Below are 18192 nucleotides of genomic sequence, written 5' to 3' on the forward strand. Positions count from 1 at the left end.
CTTGGAAAGATCTCTAGTCTTTCCCATTCTATTGTTTTCCTCAATTTCTTTGCATTGTTCACTTAAGAAGGCCTTCTTGTCTCTCCTTGCTATTCTCTGGAACTCTGCATTCAATTGGATATATCTTCCCCTTTCTCCCTTGCTTTTCGCTTCCCTTCTTTCGTGAGCTACTTGTAAAGCCTCATCAGACAGCCACTTTGCTTTCTTGCATTTCTTTTTTTTTGGGATGGATTTCGTTGCTGCCTCCTGAACAATGTTACGGACCTCCGTCCATAGTTCCTCAGGCACTCTGTCTATCAGGTCTAATCCCTGAAATCTATTCCTCACTTCCACTCTATATTCATAAGGGATATGATTTAGGTCATACCTGAACGGTTTAGTGATTTTCCCTACGTTCTTCAATTTAAGCCGAAAGTTTGCAACAAGAAGCTCATGATCTGAGCCACAGTCAGCTCCAGGTCTTGTTTTTACTGACAGCGTACACCCGTTTTAAATCGGTTTCGCCTTCCCCCGTTAGTCTAGTTGGTGATCCACTGCAAAGTTCCTTATCGTGGCCGCATCCTGCCAGCTTCTCTTCTCTCGTCGCCCCAAGGTACATCTAGCCCAGCATTCTGATCACACAGTAGCCAACCAGCTGCCCGCAGGAAACCCACAAGCAACAGCACCCTCAAGTTCCCCAGGCATTGTGATACTGGAGGTAGCCCGCCACACCTCTGCGGCTTCCACAGTCTCTACAGCCCCACCCCGAAGGACGAGTAACACGCGCGGGAGAAGAAAAGGGTCTTCCAGGCTTCTCCCGGCCAAGCGCCTCCGCCGGCGCGCATGCGCAATCGGGTCCCTCTCTGCCCTTGGTGGGCGTGGCCTAGACAAGGTTGGCTCATTTAGGCCGCCGTCGTCGTGCCCGCTCGGCTTTTCGCAGAGTTGCTGTTCCCCTGCGGAGGGGGGGTTGCGGAAGTGAGTTCAGGAAGATGGCGCTGGCTGAGGCGAATCCTCGGTACGCGGAGGGGGCCGCCGCCGCCGCCGAGGAGCGACTGGACCCGCTGTCCCCGTTCATCTGCCCCGTGTGCCTGGAGGTGTTCGAGAGCCCCGTGCGAGCGCCCTGCGGTCATGTGTGAGTGTCGAGAGGCGGCTGGAGGCGGAGGCCAGGTCAAGCCGAGGGGGAGTGTGTGGGGAGGCAGGGTAGCCATGGCAACGGGAGGTACTTGGGGCCTGGGGCGGGCGCCGGCCTCTGCTGTTGGGACCGGCTGAGGGGAGCGGAAGGGGGCGGGGGGGCGTGGCTGGAGGGACGCCCCGAGCGGAGGTTTTCCTCTCATTGTGTAGCCTGGATGTCTTACGCAAAAATCAAAGCTTTGGCGACGATGCAGACTGAAATTGCTTCTGAAAGCAAGGTGGCTTAAATAGCCCAGGTAAGCGGGTGCTTTAAATAAAGGGGAGGGGGCTGCGAAGAGGCACAGCAGCAAAGCAACAAGGAGGCTCTGAATCCAGTCGGTCTAAAGTTAAAATGTATAGGAAAGGAAGAAGGAAGGAACGATAGACTAGCACCACAGTAAATTCAAAATGAATCTCGTGCTCCACTTTTCGGCTTTTGCCCTCATCAGTAGCTGTGATGTTAAATGGACACCAAGAGTGGCAGTTTGGAATGCTGGCAGATGAAAATGCCTAAGAAGTGGCGGGGGGGGAGCAGGTCTGAGTGGTATAAAGCTTATGAATTGTCCTCCAAATTAAGGCCATATGGACTCAGAGTTCTGAGTCTGTAGATCCAGAACTTTTCCTTTCTGTCAAGGATGTTAGTGTCCTTTGTTCAATTGGAAGTCTGAGAGACTGTACAGGTGAGTTAAAATGTCTTCAACAGACTGATCTAGGGGTTTTTTTTTAGTAAGAATTGCAGATTTGTAGCTATAGAATCTTGTTCTTCAGGCCATGGTAGTTTTCCCCACATATTGTATACCACACCCTTTTTTTTTACATTCAGTTTTTTAAACTGTATATTAAAAGTCACATTAGTGAAAGTGTATGTTACTGATTGTCTAATGCAATAAGGTTTATTACTAATTGTACTCTTAAAAGAAGTGGTTTCTTGAAGGTTCACTGATTGCAAATACCTTAAGTGCTGCTTTAACGAAGAGTTTATGTAAATTGGGTTGTTTTCTGAATGTGATGCATGGTAGAGAATTAACAGCTTCCATTAAAGGAGCACAATAGGTTATAATAGGGTAACTAACTATCTTTCATTATCTGGTGGTAGTTAGGGGCAGCAGGGTGGTAGCCCACAACAAATGGAATGCAGTTTTCATTTGTTAAGCATCTAACATTAAATATATTTTGACGTTACTCTGTTAGTCTATCTTCCTCGTATATAAGCAGTTAACTGACCCATCTAGTAACTTAAAACATGCTCATTTACACTGTAAGTTTTTTCAGTAAAGAGGAGTACTTAGTTCATCTAGGAGGATAATGCTGCTTTCTGTTTTGCTTCTGCTCTCTCCTGTACTGTATAACTATCTCTTGTCACCAGTCCCACATGATGATAAAGCAGTAAAGTAGAATATTTGTTTTTATCTAGGAGGATAATACAGCTTTCTGTTTTGCTTCTGCTCCTTCTCCTGTACTCTGTACTTCTCACTTTTCACCAGTCCCACACCCATCCTAGATGGTAAAGTAGTAAACAGTCCAGACCTTTGGCTCATCGCAGCCTATGAGTCTCTGTTTAGAGACACCTGTGGGCTTAGAACTTTCCAGAAATGAGGGCTGGCAGTTTGTTACTGAACAGAGCAGTTTATTTTATATTATTTCTTACATTCCTATACACCCCATAGCTCTCTGGATGGTTTACAAAGATTGAAAGGAAAGGTCCTTAAGAGGACAAGAGTAGACAGGCAAGAGGAGGCACTGATATGACTGAGTGGGCTTGTGGTAGGAGAGGACCCCTATTAGAAGGGCAATGATGTGGGGGTGGGGGGGTTGGAAATTTTTCAGTTTGCTTTTGAAAATTGCTAATATAACATGTTTACTAAACCCAAGTATCCCATGTGGTATACTGGGGCAAAAACAACAACAAGTATTTGACCTGAAATATGGGGGGAGGGGGGATTAAAGCACACATAATGTGATTTAAATGTTATATTATGTGGACATTTTATTGAAATAAAAATTTAAAGACCATAAGATGTACTTCCCTTACATTTCTTAAATATAAGAAAGAAACAGAGGTACTGAAAACCGCTGACACGCTAATTCAGCCTTTGCGAACTTGGCGCCCTCCAGATACATTGGGGAAACAACTCCCAGTATCCTTCAGTTAGCATGGCTGCCTGGGGCTGCTGAGAGCTGTAGGCCAGCACATCTTGTTCAGTCGTGTCCGACTCTTCGTGACCTCATGGACCATAGCACGCCAGGCCTTCCTGTCCTGCGCACTCTCCCGGAGCGTGCTCAGGTTCATATTCATTGCATCCGTGATGCTATCTAGCCATCTCATCCTCTGCCGTCCCCTTCTCCTTTTGCCTTCCATCTTTCCCAGCATCAGGGTCTTTTCCAGGGAGTTTTCGCATTAGGTGGCCAAAATATTGGAGCTTCAGCTTCAGTATATGTCCTTCCAATGAGCACTCAGGGTTGATTTCCTTTAGGATTGACTGATTTGACCTCCTTGCAGTCCAGGGGACTCGTAAGAGTCTTCTCCAGCACCACAGTTCGAAAGCATCAATTCTTCGGCGCTCAGCCTTCCTTATAGTCCAGCTCTCACAGCCATACATTACTACTGGGAAAACCATAGCTTTGATTAGACGGACCTTTGAATACCTGAATGGTTTAGTGGTTTTCCCTACGTTCTTCAATTTCAGCCGAAATTTTGCAAGAAGCAGCTCATGATCTGAGCCACAGTCAGCTCCAGGTCTTGTTTTTACTGACTGTATGGAGCTTCTCCATCTTTTGCTGCAAAGGACATAATCAATCTGATTTCGATATTGACCATCTGGTGATGTCCATGTGTAGAGTCGTTGGAAAAGAGTGTTTGCTATGATCAGCGTGTTCTCTTCGCAAAACTCTATTAGCTTTTGTCCTGCTTCATTTTGTACACCAAGGCCATGCCTGCCTGTTATCCCGGTGATTTCTTGACTTCCTACTTTAGCATTCCAGTCCCCTATGATGAAGAGGACATCTTTTTTTGGTGTTAGTTCTAGAAGGTGTTGGAGGTCTTCATAGAACCGATCAACCTCAGCTTCTTCGGCCTCAGTGGTTGGGGCATTGACTTGAATTACTGTGATGTTGAATGGTTTGCCTTGGATTCGTACTGAGATCATTCTGTCGTTTTTGAGATTGTACCCCAGTACTGCTTTTCCCACCCTTTTGTTGACTATGAGTGCTACTCCATTTCTTCTAAGGGATTCTTGGCCACAATAGTAGATATGATGGTCACCTGAATTAAATTCGCCCATGCCTGTCCATTTGAGTTCGCTGATTCCCAAGATGTCGATGTTCAATCTTGCCATCTCATGTTTGACCACCTCCAGCTTACCTTGATTCATTGATCTGACATTCCAGGTTCCTAAACAATATTGTTCTTTACAGCATCGGATTTTCTTTTCACCGCCAGACACATCCACAGCTGAGTGTTCTTTCGGGTTTGGCCCAGCCGATTCACTCTTTCTGGCGCTACTTGCAAATACCCTCTGCTCTTCCCCAGTAGTATACTGGACACCTTCCAACCTGAGGGGCTCATCTTCCGGCGTCATGTCTTTTAGCCTTGTGATACGTTCCATGGGGTTTTCTTGGCAAGAATACTGGAGTGGGTTGCCATTTCCTTCTCCAGTGGACCACATTTTGTCAGAACTCTCTGCCATGACCTGTCCGTCTTGGGTGGCCCTGCACGGCATAGCTTATGGCTTCACTGAGTTACGCAAGCCCCTTCGCCACAACAAGGCAGTGATCCATGAAGGGGTAGGCCAGCACATCTAGGGGGCACCAGATTGTGGAAGGCAGCACTAAATTTTTGCAACCCAAAGAACTGTGCATGATAAGCTGATAAGGGCTCATCTGTTTTAGCAGAGTTCAACTACCTTCTGCTAAATTTGTTGGGGCACCTTCAATTTTGCTGTCATTATTTATTCCATTTCACACTAAGATAAATGCGTTCTCTCAGTTACTTGCTAAGTATAATCACCTGAAAAAAATTAATTACCACTTGAAACTGCCAAGATTGCCTGATATTGTATTTACAATTGGTATCCATTCATTATAACTAAAAAATTTATGAAATGGAAAATTTTCCACAAACAATAAAGCACTAGGAAATTTTCTGCCCTACATCACTGTAGAAGGGTGGCAAAGGCTGTTAGAGGAATGATGAAAACAACTGGCCTTCAATTTGTTGTAGAGTGTGGGCAGTTTCTATTTGCTGTCCCAGAGGAGCTGATACACATTTGCCTGACTACTCATTGGGTGTCTGTAACATGTAGGAAACTGTTTTTTACCTTGGATCTTGTGGAAGCACCTGCTGTTGGCCTTTAGAGGACATGAGAGAAACTTGAATAAAATCCTGCTGCTGTAGGTTTCCACGTAGAAAGCAATTTTGCTTGGCTTTTTTTACCCAACAGGTAAAATTATAGAATTGGAAGCTTTCTTGAAATGGGAGGAAAATATTGGGAACAACTGACCATTAGATCAGCCTTCAGTCTTGTTGCTTAAAAGTGAAAATTCTCTCAATTGGTGTGGGGAGGGCAAAGTCCAAGCAAAAGGGAAATGAATTTCTGGGAAATCCACTTGAGAGAGCAGAATGACAGTGTACAGATGCATCATATCCTGTTGATTTCACTGGGACTTAGATGTGCCTAACTTTGTATATGTTTGAACAAGATCTAGAGAAAATATAGCAAGAGTAGAAATCTAGATTGATTCGGTAGGCTTGTGTCCAAGAGTTCTGGGAAATGCAGATAAAAGGAACAGAAACCAAGAGTGCTTAATACAACAAGTGCCATTCCTGTATGTACATAATTCTTGTTGATGAAGAGTGAAGTTGAGCATGAATCTCTATTTTATGACATGCATTTAAAAAGATACATATTTATGGTAGAGCCTTAAGAGTTAGAATGGAGACAAAATAATGGATCAGTAGCACTTTTTTATACGAATCAGATCTATGCAAATGATTTGATTATAAATGAAGGAAATATGCTAGTCTGTCTGGGAACATTTTGTTGGCTACGTAGGGCCCATGTGCAGTAACATGGCCAGAAGAGTTGAGGCTCTTCAGAACCAGCATGAAAAATTGGCCAACCTTGTACATCACTGAAAATATAGAATGTGGATGCTGGCACTTAACTTTCAAAGAGTTTCAGTGGTCAAACACAAGTATTTTTCCAACCCTGAAATTCCCAAATACCACTACTGGTATGGAAGTATTATTTTCTATTATCTATGTATATGTGTGTTGCTTTTCCTTTACCATTGATGTGTAAATACCATTGGCCACATAAATGCTTCCCTGTGTAGCACAGCAGTTATAACAGACTTGGTTGTAGAAACACTCTTGATTAGATGTGAAAGGCCAGGAAACCATTTTTTTCTGGGTCTTCAGATCTCTGCTCTTGATGTGTGGTCCCATGTACATGACCTAATACTGTTAGTTGTACAGCAGTAGTATGGACTATATCATGGCCCTGTTCTAAAGAAGTAAATCAGAGGAATTACAGCTGTATTCCATATAGTAACTAGAAGAACTAATTGTGGCAGGAAGAATTCCAGGTGACTCACAATGTTTTTCCTATCTTTGCCATAACTTTGATGCTAGGCACTAAACTTATAGCAGTGCACCCTGGAATGTGTATTATATTCCCAACCCTGCTAGTTGTAGCTATCCTTAGTGAAGTTTATACTAGAGGTATTAATTTATATATAAGGTGCAGCTAACTCGCCACTAATGTTACAGTGTTTGTCATTATACCGTACTACTGTAATGGTGATCTGCAATGCACACTGTCAAAAGTAAAATACTATCAGTGATGCATACCACCATTAATGTTGGTTCATAAAGTTCTTTATGAGGGGTGTGGTTTTTGTATGCTCACATATTCAAATTTAAATAGACACTTTAAATGGAACATGAAGCTTCAAGCAGGTTGTCTTGAAGCTACCTTCAGTTTTAAAAATAGCTTAGTACAAGCTTTTTCCTTTAATGTTACACTGTCGTATATGACTAGGTTGCTATATCTGTGCTACTTGTGACTTCCTTTGGTGTTATGGGGAGGGGGTGCATTGGCTGCATTCTCTACAATGCAAATGTTCATATACTATCTTTTTTTCCATATTAGCTTTTGCACGCCGTGCATTCAGGAATGTCTTAAGCCAAAAAAGCCAGTTTGTGGAGTTTGCCGCGGTCCCCTGTCTCATGGCAGCAGAGATGTGGACTTGGAAAAGCAAATTGAAATCACAGAGACTACTTGCAATGGCTGCAATAAAAAAGTATGAAAAGCTGGACCATGTTTACCTATATATAGCATGAATTTAGATAGAAGCAAATTTGCACATTGGCTTTCTCACTTGATAATTATCAAATTCTTGTAAACTCAATGAAATTTCAAGGGGTTGGAGGATAGGGAAGAGCCAGTTCAAACAAGTGCCAAAAGAGAAGGGGTGACCTTAACTTCTTTCCTGAGGAGACGTTAAAGAGCATGGGAAGTAGGACTTGCAGGTTTTCCTGTAGTGAGATCCGTTGGCTACAGAACCAATCTAGAGTTCACAGATCTTGCTGCAGGTGGAGATCATGACTGCACTTGCCAACACTACAGTAGAGGTGGTGAAAGAATACATGCGAGTCCTCATGCAGCTTTTCACTGCTTCTTTGTAATGTAGGAAATGGCTTTCATGAAAATGAAAATTCATTATATGAAATTGATGTCATAATGCACTTTAAGTAGAGTCTTGTGAATGTTTTATTTAGGATTTGCTTGGAGGTGGCATAATGCATTAAAGTGCCGACATGGTGGTTTTTATGAGTTCAACTGACATCTTGAATAGAATTTGGCAACTTTGTGGCTGCCTTGAGCCAAAGTTCTTTCAAGAATAGAATTGTCTTTTATACTGTCTTCACAGTATGAGACTGTATCTCTGTAGAAAGGGGAAATGACTGAAGACCTGTGGAATAAAAAGCCCACTTGATAGGTGAACTGCAATTCAGGAAAGATTGGGGACTCTCAAAATACTCTGCTGTGCCCTGATCAGGTTCGTTTTTGTGCAGATTTCCATCATATGGAATTGAAAGTGAAACTAGAGTGCTGTACTTTTTATGATCTAAAGTACTTCACATATTTATTTATTTATTTCATTTTTATGCCACCCAATAGCCGAAGCTCTTTGGGCGGTTCACAAAAATTAATCTTTCAAACTGGATGTCTGTTAGCTTCACTCCGGGTTTCAGTTTCACAATTTGTTTAACATAAACTTCTTACAATAGGTTTGTATGAGACTTCTCATTGTATGCAGATGTAACGTATTAAATGCTTTTGGTGTGGTCTGGTTTCCAGCTGAGACTGTTAACTATTGGTGCTATTAGGAAACATTAGATCACTTGAGTGCTCAGGAACTGGACCTGGTAAAGTGGAGTTCAAAACATAGCTTGGCTATGCACTACTACTTTGGCAACTTGAACTCTGCATTGCTTCCCAGTCCATGTAATGGAAATCATAATGAGCAATGTTGTTGTCGCATTTTTAATACAAATGAAAGATATAGTACTGTGAATATCTATCTATAAAGAATACCTCGAGCTGGGTGTTGTGAATGTCTCAAATATTTTGGTAAATGTCAGTAAACATTCTTTGCCTATGACTGAACAAGTCCAATAGATGGCAAAAACTTATATCAAATGCTGGTGGAGTCCAACCTTATCATATGTGGGACATGCCACATCAAAACATGAAGTTTGTGGGAAGTAAGCTCTGTCATTCTTTTGCCTTCTGAACACTAGAGTTTGTTTTTTAATTAATTTGAAGGCATTTGACATGACAAGAATACTTGCCCAAAGTACAATTCTGTCCATTTTTATTGCTGTCACAGTGCAGAACATAAAAAGGAGATCAGTTAATGATTTAGCAACTTCTGGTTCATTGGATTGTGTGGCATAGAAGAGCTAGAAGATCTAACTTGGCACATAAAGAAACTGTAGCCTGCTGCATCTTCAGGGAATGAAACATAAGAATGAACAATGGTCAGGTAAACAAGGTGTCAGCTATCTGAGGCACTGCAAGGGATCAGGCAAGATACTGCAGCCTTTCTGCAATGTTACATATCAGCTTAGCCTGATGTGTCCCTTCTGTAACCATGCATTGTGACCTACAGCCTGTCATACTTTGGTGCTCTCAGGTTACATGGATTCTTTTGTACAGTCCTGAACATACTTTTCTATTTAGTCTGAAGCACTTCCTCTGATTATGATTAAAGAAAAGATTTGATTCTCATTCTGTACAGATGTACCTCTCAAAGCTGCGTAGCCATGCAGCTGCCTGTTCGAAATACCAGAATTACATAATGGAAGGTGTTAGAGCCGTGACTAAAGATCCACCACAGGATACCAGGTAACCCCTCTATGGAGTTGTGTCTTGCTGAGAATGGAAGGTTATGCATAAAATAGGGTTCAAAACTGAGATTTGGTATATCTTAGCCAAATGGCCTTGGAGGTCTGTTCTGTTTTAAGTGAGGGGCACTTGAATTTTGCCACCCAGTTGCTTCCTGCAGGCTGCTCTTAATTTGAATTTAACCTTGTGGCCTATGTGAAGATCACTTTCTGTGTACACTGGACAATGGTTATGTGTATCAGTCTCATTCCAGGGATATGCCTTAGGAAAGGCTTCCGCATTTTACGGAAAGTTGCCAGGAGGCTGAAATTGATACCAGCCTAAAGAGATACTGGATCAGACCTTAAGGGCTTACCAACAAATTTGGGGTGGGGAGATAATGATTTGGAATTACACACTTACACAATGGATTAGTGTGAGTCTGCCAAATTGTTGGGCTAGATGTTGGGGGTTGGACTCCATGGCCTGGTAGGCCCCTTCCAACCCTACTATTCTATGATTCTAGATAAGGTTCCGGGCTAGATAAGCAGGAAGCTCTTCAGAGGTCTAATACTATACTGTAATTGCCCTATAGTGCTGACTCTTGAGGTTTGGGATTAAATGAGTAGGAAGCTTGTCAGTGCAGGGTATTGAGAGTTCATGCCAACTGTGTATGGGAAGTGTGTGGGACTGGAGGGAATTGCAGCCAGGCAATCCATGCTGCATGGTGTGCATCCCCAATTCCTCATTTATACTTCCTTTATTAGCACCTGCTAGATTAATCTTTCCAAGTTTAAAAAAAAAAAAAAAGTGGTAACAAAGAACAATGGAGGTGACTAGTTTAGTAAAACTGACAGCATCTCAAAAGCATATTAAGAGTATAGAAAAATAGTAGAATATTAGAAACCTGCCATAACACATATTAACTACTTCAATGGAGCTATTACTAACCATGAATTCTTGTTTTTGATTTATTTCCATCCCCTTTTTCCTTCATTTCTTTTAGATGGTAAGCTTGCCTTGTTAGTGATCTTATATGTGCTGCTCTGGGAGCTTTTTGGTTGAAGAGTAAAGTAAAAATGCTCTGAATAAAATAGTACTTGAACTAATCTGTTTGAGATGAGAGATTCTAATCAAATGTGTTTTTTTATTTTCATCTTTAAATTGTAATAAAATACATTAAATTACTTTTTCCAGGATGCTGTGTGCTTTTAAAGGCTCTACCCCTTTTGCAGTATAAATAGTTCTTGGAGGGGAGATTAAAAATTGGTGGCAGTACTTTTTACCCCATCATAATTTTCCCTCCACCAAGACCATGCTTCAGAGTAGCTAGAGTCTTATGTCAACATCCTCAGCTCAGTGTACATCCCTGACCTTCTCTCCAACCATAAGCAGTTGAGGCTCAGTCAGGCTTACTTCTCCCACCCTGTTTTTAAAACAAATGCATTAAATACTCTGTGCATCCTTGAGGGCAATGACAATACACAGTCCTCACTGGGTTGTGTTTGAATTTTTGTTTTAACTTACAATTCTTTTGCATATCTGGCAAGACCCCCAAGTATGTAGAAACCACTACCTCACCTGTGGATGGCCCTATTTTGCTCCCTTGCTAATAGGCATAGGACCAGTAGGTTTCGTACTGAAAGTCTCCCAAATGGTGACAGTCAAAGTTTTGACAACTGTAGCTGAAAATGTAAAATAAGATATGAAGGGTCTCCTTTTAAGGGAAATCTAGAAAGGGAAGGGTAGGAGCAATTACCTGTTTAAGGCTCTTGGAGGTGAGACTCCAGTGAAGTAAAATGTTTGCATCAGGGACAGTTAGTTGGAGTCCCTAAACTGACTTATGAAACAGTGTCTGCCTGTACTTGCCACTGATCCTCTTCCCCTCTACCAAGTGCTTTGGGAGGTGGAGAGGACTTGGGGATGAACAGGATCTTCTAAATTGCATTGTGGTATGAAGTTAAGAAACTGCAGTCTTATAGAGCCAGTGTTGTGTAGTGGTTAGAGTGTTGGACTGGGACTTGGGAGACCCGGGTTCTAGTCCCCACGCGGCTATGAAGCTCACTGGGTGACTCTGGGCCAGTCACTGACTCTCAGCCTAACCTACCTCACAGGGTTGTTGTGAGGATAAAATGGAGGAGAGGAGGAGGACTATGTAAGCAGCTTTGGGTTCCTTGCAAGAGGAAGAAAGGCAGGATATTAATGTAATAATAAATAATAATAAATAAATAGAATCACAGAATTATGGAGTTGGATGGGACTTTGGAAGCCACCTAGTCCAGCCCCTGCTCAATGCAGGATCTGCAATGCAGAATGCAGCCACAGCATCCCTGGCAGATGGCTTTTAGGCTTCTGCTTGAATATCTCTAGCAAAGGAGAACCCAGCACCTCCCGAGGCAGTCTGTTCCACTGTTGAACAGTGCTTACTGTTAGGAAGCGTCTCCTAAGATTAAGCCAAAATTTGCTTCCTTGCATTTTCTAGCCCTTGGTTCTAGTCCTGTCCTTTGGAGCAACAGAACAAGTCTGCACCATCTTCTGCCTGTTTATCTTTACCCAAATGTCAGTACAAATGAGAGCTTGGGGAGGGCATCTGTGTTGGCCATTCTTGTCTGAGGGCTAGAGACACTTCTTCCTGGTGAGCTAACAAGTGGATTTGTGGAAGCCTGGTTAGAGGTGGACCGGAAAGTCCTATGTAGCTTCTTATCCCATCTAATTGAGGTGGGGTAGAGGTGATATGGTAGTCAGCTTGCTGTCTCAGTTGGGGCACAGTTAAATGTATGTTGGCTAATGAAAAGCAGCTGTAGCAATTGCTCACATGTAGGGAGGTATGGATAGCTGCCTCCTATTCTGTAGTTTGCTGTGCATCTCGGGAACCATATGTTGAAAGGTGTCTTGACAGCATGAAAAGTATTGCTGCTCTATGCCAGACATGAAAGAAGAGCTCTTTCTGTTGTAAAAACATCAGATTGAGAGCATAGAGGCTTAATTATAAGCTCATGTTTTTCTCTGGAGGTTGTAATACTGCTGAAAGTCATACTGTTCTGATATCATTGGATCGAACATGAAGTTAACCTACTGCAAAATTGGAAGCTTTGCTTTATGTAGCCTTTCAAAAAAAGTGAAGGCCTTATCCTCTGTTTCTGCAGGAGCGTTCCAAATAGATTCACATTTCCTTGCCCTTATTGCAATGAGAGAAACCTGGATCAGGAAGGACTGGTAGAACACTGCAGAAAGTATCACAGTATGGATGCGAAGCGAGTGGTAATTGATTTACTTTTCACAATGCAGTTTAACCCATGGGTCCATGGCAGGTTGCTACACTGTCTAACATGAAGCTTTTCTTCTTGAAGGCTTATGGTCTAAGCTGAACAAATACAGCTGTTCTAATAATGAAATCTAAACCCAAAAATGAAATCTAGTCCGCAGTTTTAACATTCCTAAAACACACACCTCAATGTGGGTGTGGCGGAGGGGGGGGTTACCAAGAAAAAGGACAGGACAATTCAGAGTAGTGAAGTTCAGAAGCATATATACTTTGCCAGAAGGAGCAAAGTGTTTCAGTGCTACATGACTTGCAAACAATTGCTTCCTGGTTTTGGATTTTTAACCCCAAACAAGTGTTTTCTATGTCAAAACTCTACCATCACTGTAGCATCTTATGGACTACTAATTTGTTTTAACAGTGTGTGTAGTGCTGCTTTGAATACTTCAAGAACATTATAATTAGCAGGGCTTGCTTTCCAAGTAAAAGTTTTGAGGAAATGCATCAAATAATTTGGTTTGTGTCCAAAGAACCAGTAAAATTCTGCTTGCCCAATAGGGCTATCCCACCTCCCTGTCCTGCTGCATCCCCTTGTGCCTGCTGAAAAGCCATTTCTGAGGGTCAGGAAACCTTTGGCACTGTGCAGTGCAGCATATGGGGAGGGGGGGATAAATTGGAGGCCCCACTTGCATGGACACAACTGCTTTTCTGTCCTTCGAAAATCATTTTAGTGGGCATGGCCTAGAATGTATGCTGATCAGATACAAAACTCAAAAGGAAGATCTGTTTATCCACTTGAACTGCCAACTCTTCCAGGTTTGCCCAATTTGCGCATCAATGCCATGGGGTGATCCAAATTACAGAAGTGCTAACTTCATGGAACATCTTCAGCGCCGGCATCAGTTTTCTTATGATACTTTTGTGGTAAGTAGTGATCGAAAAATCTCTCTACAGAATTTAAGTAGCAAAATGTTAGACCTTATTTTTAACATTGGCTTTTGCAGTGTTATTCTAATGCGCTGGAAAGTAGTGCAACCTTTAATTGGTGTTACTTTAATGGGAGGGCATGGCCCTTCATAGATTGGCCCTTCACAGATCAGACCATACAAGGATACAGTAAGTGAGCTAAGCTGCCACAACTGGGCCCTCAAGCATACGTAAAAACTTAGGGGAATCTTCTGGGAATCTGGGTCCATGCCTCTTAATATCCTGCTGCTAAAGAAACTAGAAGTGAAAGAGAAGGAATCTAGCTGTGTGAAGAGCAGTTCTAAAACAAGACCCAAATTTGTGTACTCATGCTTATTCTCCTTGTCTTCTGTGTTTAGGATTATGATGCTGATGAAGATGATATGATGGCCCAAGTTCTTTTGCGTTCCTTGAGGGATCAATGAACAATGGAAGGAATAAACTCTTAACACTTGGCTTCCATTAGGGGAAAAATACTACAGTCACTTCTTACTCCAAGATTCTTTGGCATCCATAAACTTAACGTGAAGAGTCTTTCTTGGTTCTTGTTCCTGCTGCCTCCATACTTACCACTTGGCCTCTTCGAGTGGTCCTTTTCTTGCTGCCCACTTGCTCCAGGGTATCTTGGTTCTTTACAGTTAAATGATAGGATAGATTTATATGCTTTCTTTTTCTTCACTTCAGCTTCTAAGGCTTACAAGCTCTAAAATCAGCTGGAGCTTTGCAATAATTTTAGGCGGTGAGCATCCGCTAGTATTATTCTGCTCTTTTAACATGGATCAGACTTTCGAAGCCCAGGTTTCCTAGATACAAGGAAATCCTTATTAGGTTCAAATATTGGAAGCAGGCATCCACTGCTTGATTTGTCTAGAAGAATAGTGAATTTGACTCCAAATCCAGCCTTTAAAAAGTTGGCGTCAGCCTTTGAGCAATACATAAAGTCCCAGTTGTATGTTCTTTCACTTTTCATGGTATGCTTTTTTTAGTTCAGCAATTGTACAGCACAATTCGAGGGGGGGTGAGTTGAGGTTGGTTTTAATTGTTTTGATAACTTTATTTTTCCAGTTCTGACATCTGTGCAAAGTTCAAATATGGCGTGTGACAGGGCTGTTGTGTGGGTTTTGGGAAGACAGATAAATTCAGACATAACATTTCATTTCTGGCTTCCTAAACTCAAACACACCCTTGTATATTTCTACCTCTATGCCTAGCATTAACAATTTGATAGCAGCGAATGGGGTGAACCTTAGCACCTGATTCCTTAGACATAACAAATAGTAGACTGTTGCGCTTTGTGTAAATTGCACTTCTATAGCTAATACAAAAATGTAATGTATTCATATATGAAAATTCCATGCAGACAATGCAGCATCCATGTGCTTACCAAATTCATGCATATGGCCACATCTTGAATTCTTAGGCTGCTGTAATTCAGGAGCCTTGCAGTACAGAGAATCTAAGGTCTGATTCTCGATTTGTTCTTGATATCTAAAGACACTAGCCCTGTTCTTACCTTCTGACTATGTGTTGACTGAACATCTGGGTGGCATGTGAGATGGTGCCCACTTGCCCTGACCTCTGTATTCAGTGGGAGGTGAGAATAGGGCTCTGTGTGTAAAGCTCTGCACATGTAAGCTCTGTGCATAATCAGGGACCCCTGATCTTGTGCAGGAGGCTAGACACACATGGCCCCATTCTTGTCTTATGTTGAATGTGCAGAGGTCAGTGTGGCTGGCTGGTGCAATCTCACTCTCTGACCACATTCAGTCATTATGTGGGCAGATGGATATCTGGGCTCCTGTGACGTGACTTACCAGAGTTCTTTTGGTGGGATGAGCACTTCTGAATGTATTGCCATGTAGTGAAGTCTGAAACATTAGTCCTGAATTAACTTTTGGTAGATGTGTAAATCTCATGTTGCGGTGGCACATTCAGAGGTCATATTCAGTTGCAGTGACCCTGTGTCAAAATTGTGTATGAGAATTGGGCCAGATTCCTTAGGTGATTGATGCTTCTGTTGTACAATCAAATGGTTTGCTCTGTGTGTTGAATCGCACTTTTTGCACTAAATATTATAAAGGAAACTGATGTGAAGTGTATGGTAGCAGAGCTAATACTGATTTACCTAAATTGATACATACGAATTTAGCCCAACAGTCACATGGTGTTGAAATCTGAGGCTAAAATGTGTGTGTGATAGACTGCTGGAAGATGGATCCTTACAATGTATTGATGGCCTTGAGCCAATAATGACATGGCACATCTGACAGTAGTGTCTTGATGCTTGAAGTGATCTTACTGCCAACTGCTCATGCTACCTATCAGAAAGTTCTGTGTTTAGAGACTGCTTTATCCTGTCTTAAAATCTATCAAAAAGCTCTTGGTTACTAGGACTGCAATCCCATTCAAGGGTTTTCCACTGAAGCATTAGTGATATTTTTAAGTGTGGCAAAGGTGCGAAGAGTGTCTGTGGTGTCCTGGGCCCTTTTAAGTTCACCTTTCCTACCATAGTTCTTTGTGTGCTCCCACCCTCCAACTCATCCTCAAAGCATCTCATGAAAGTCATGGGACACTCCAGAGTACTCTTCAGTATAGTGTGGAGAGCTGTAGCCAGAGAGAAAATTGGGTGCTCATATATGCACGGAAGTGCCTTCTGCATGCATGTGGGCCTCTTTGGATCTTGGCTGTTGTCTTTCAGTATTTCAACAAGTGAGAAAATTCTGCCAACCACCTATAGAATTCATAGGAGCTGGATATCCTTGTCCATGAACATATCAGACCTTTTTTGTTCTTGTATTCTAAGTGCACTTCTAGTAATTTTAATAAGAATTTTAGAACTTCAAAACTGTCTTGTTCTGGCTTTTAAATGAAGAAAATGTAAATAAACATAATTGGTAAAATCTAATATGGAGATCTTTTGTCCCTTGCCCCGGGAAATTCCAGTTTCTGTCACTTGAGCAGCAAAGAACGGAGCCCAGTCTAGGGTGAATTTTATTCTTCCAGATTTTGACCAACCTCTGTTATTGCAAAGTGAAAATAAACATGTATGGAACTTTATAACATCTTTTTATTGAACCAACTTTTGTGTAGCAGCTTCTATAGATCCCACTGGGGCAGGAATAAGCTCTGTACAGCTACAAGGGAGATAAAAAATAAACCTATGGCACTTGTACATGCTGGTATGGCCTGCTGCATGTTATGAAGGATAACATTTAAATATAGATGTGGTACAGAAGCTGCATTTACCTTTGCTTACTGAAAGATTCTGGGTTGTGTCTCCCCAAATCAGGGGCCAGCTATCACTCTTATACTTGTATTTCACAGAAGAATGGATATACATCAAAAAAAATCCCTGCATGGTGCCATTCTCAATAGGAAGGCTAGAGCTGCAGCCTTAGAATTGGACACCCACTTCAAGATGCCTAATACAGCCCATTCCAATTGTGAATAAGGATAAATAAAGTGTGCCTAGTTTCCCAACTGTACTAGTTCAGTCCAGCATAGTTACAGATCTTGGGAATGTATCTTAAGTACTAGATGAGTACCATATCTTATGGTAGCTCCAGCTTCATGTTAACCTTATCAAAAATACAGCACATAGGTGACATAGAAATACTGAGGTCATATAGTTGGTGATAATCAGTGGCCTCTGGAGATGTATTAATCCTGTACATGAATTTACATCCACTTGGTACAGTATGGTTCTCTCCACATGAGTCTGGCCACTTGCTCCTTAGAAGTGAAAGCAAGTTGCATCCAAATATCATTGGGTTATTCTGTAACAATAAGCCTCAGGGCAGAGATCACACCTCTTGCATTTGGATGTGTGTAACTACCAATCATAAGCAATTTGTGAAAGCTAAACTGGCTGTGTGAGTTTGCTGTCATTGTGCCCATTTATCTGCAGATATTCACTATGCTCAAATGGATGAGATACGTACAAATTCAGTGCCTGCAAGTAGCAGGTGCCCATATTGGGTTTTGTATACTTGAGAACTGGGCTCAACTCATTTTTTAATATACAGTAGGGTCATTTAAGAGATTGCATGGGCAGTCTACATGTCCTGCTGTAGTAGGACTGTTGCTAATACAGAAGAGGATCAGTGGTTTGGGCAAGCACCTACTGAAGCACCACATTTGGGGCACGTTGAAGAGGCCTTGACTTAGGTTAACACAGCATTTAGGGAAGTGCAAATGTTATTCACATTGGTTCAAAATTGGGAAAGGAGTACGACAAGGCTGCATATTGTCACCCTGCTTATTTAACTTATATGCAGAGTACATCATGAGAAATGCCGGGTTGGATGAATCACAGGTCGGAATTAAGATTGCCGGGAGAATTATCAACAACCTCCGATATGCAGACGATACCACCCTAATGGCAGAAAGCGAAGAGGATCTCAAGAGCCTCTTGTTGAGGGT

The 18192-nt window shown here is 42.1% G+C and overlaps 1 protein-coding gene across 1 annotated transcript; it reads left to right on the forward strand.

Annotated features, from left to right (window-relative positions):
• Positions 1 to 944: 944 nt before the first annotated feature.
• RNF114 (ring finger protein 114) lies at positions 945 to 16941 on the forward strand. Its single transcript, XM_084854123.1, has 6 exons — positions 945 to 1111; positions 7302 to 7452; positions 9457 to 9563; positions 12689 to 12803; positions 13621 to 13728; positions 14130 to 16941. Exons 1-6 carry the CDS (start codon positions 969 to 971, stop codon positions 14193 to 14195), a joined length of 690 nt encoding a protein of 229 aa, XP_084710249.1. The 5' UTR covers positions 945 to 968; the 3' UTR covers positions 14196 to 16941.
• The last annotated feature ends 1251 nt before the right edge of the window (positions 16942 to 18192 follow it).

The sequence above is a fragment of the Heloderma suspectum genome, chromosome 4 (genome assembly GCF_057233095.1).
Source record: "Heloderma suspectum isolate Gila_16-S chromosome 4, 16-S_ref, whole genome shotgun sequence".
In the NCBI taxonomy this organism is placed as follows: Eukaryota; Metazoa; Chordata; class Lepidosauria; order Squamata; family Helodermatidae; genus Heloderma; species Heloderma suspectum.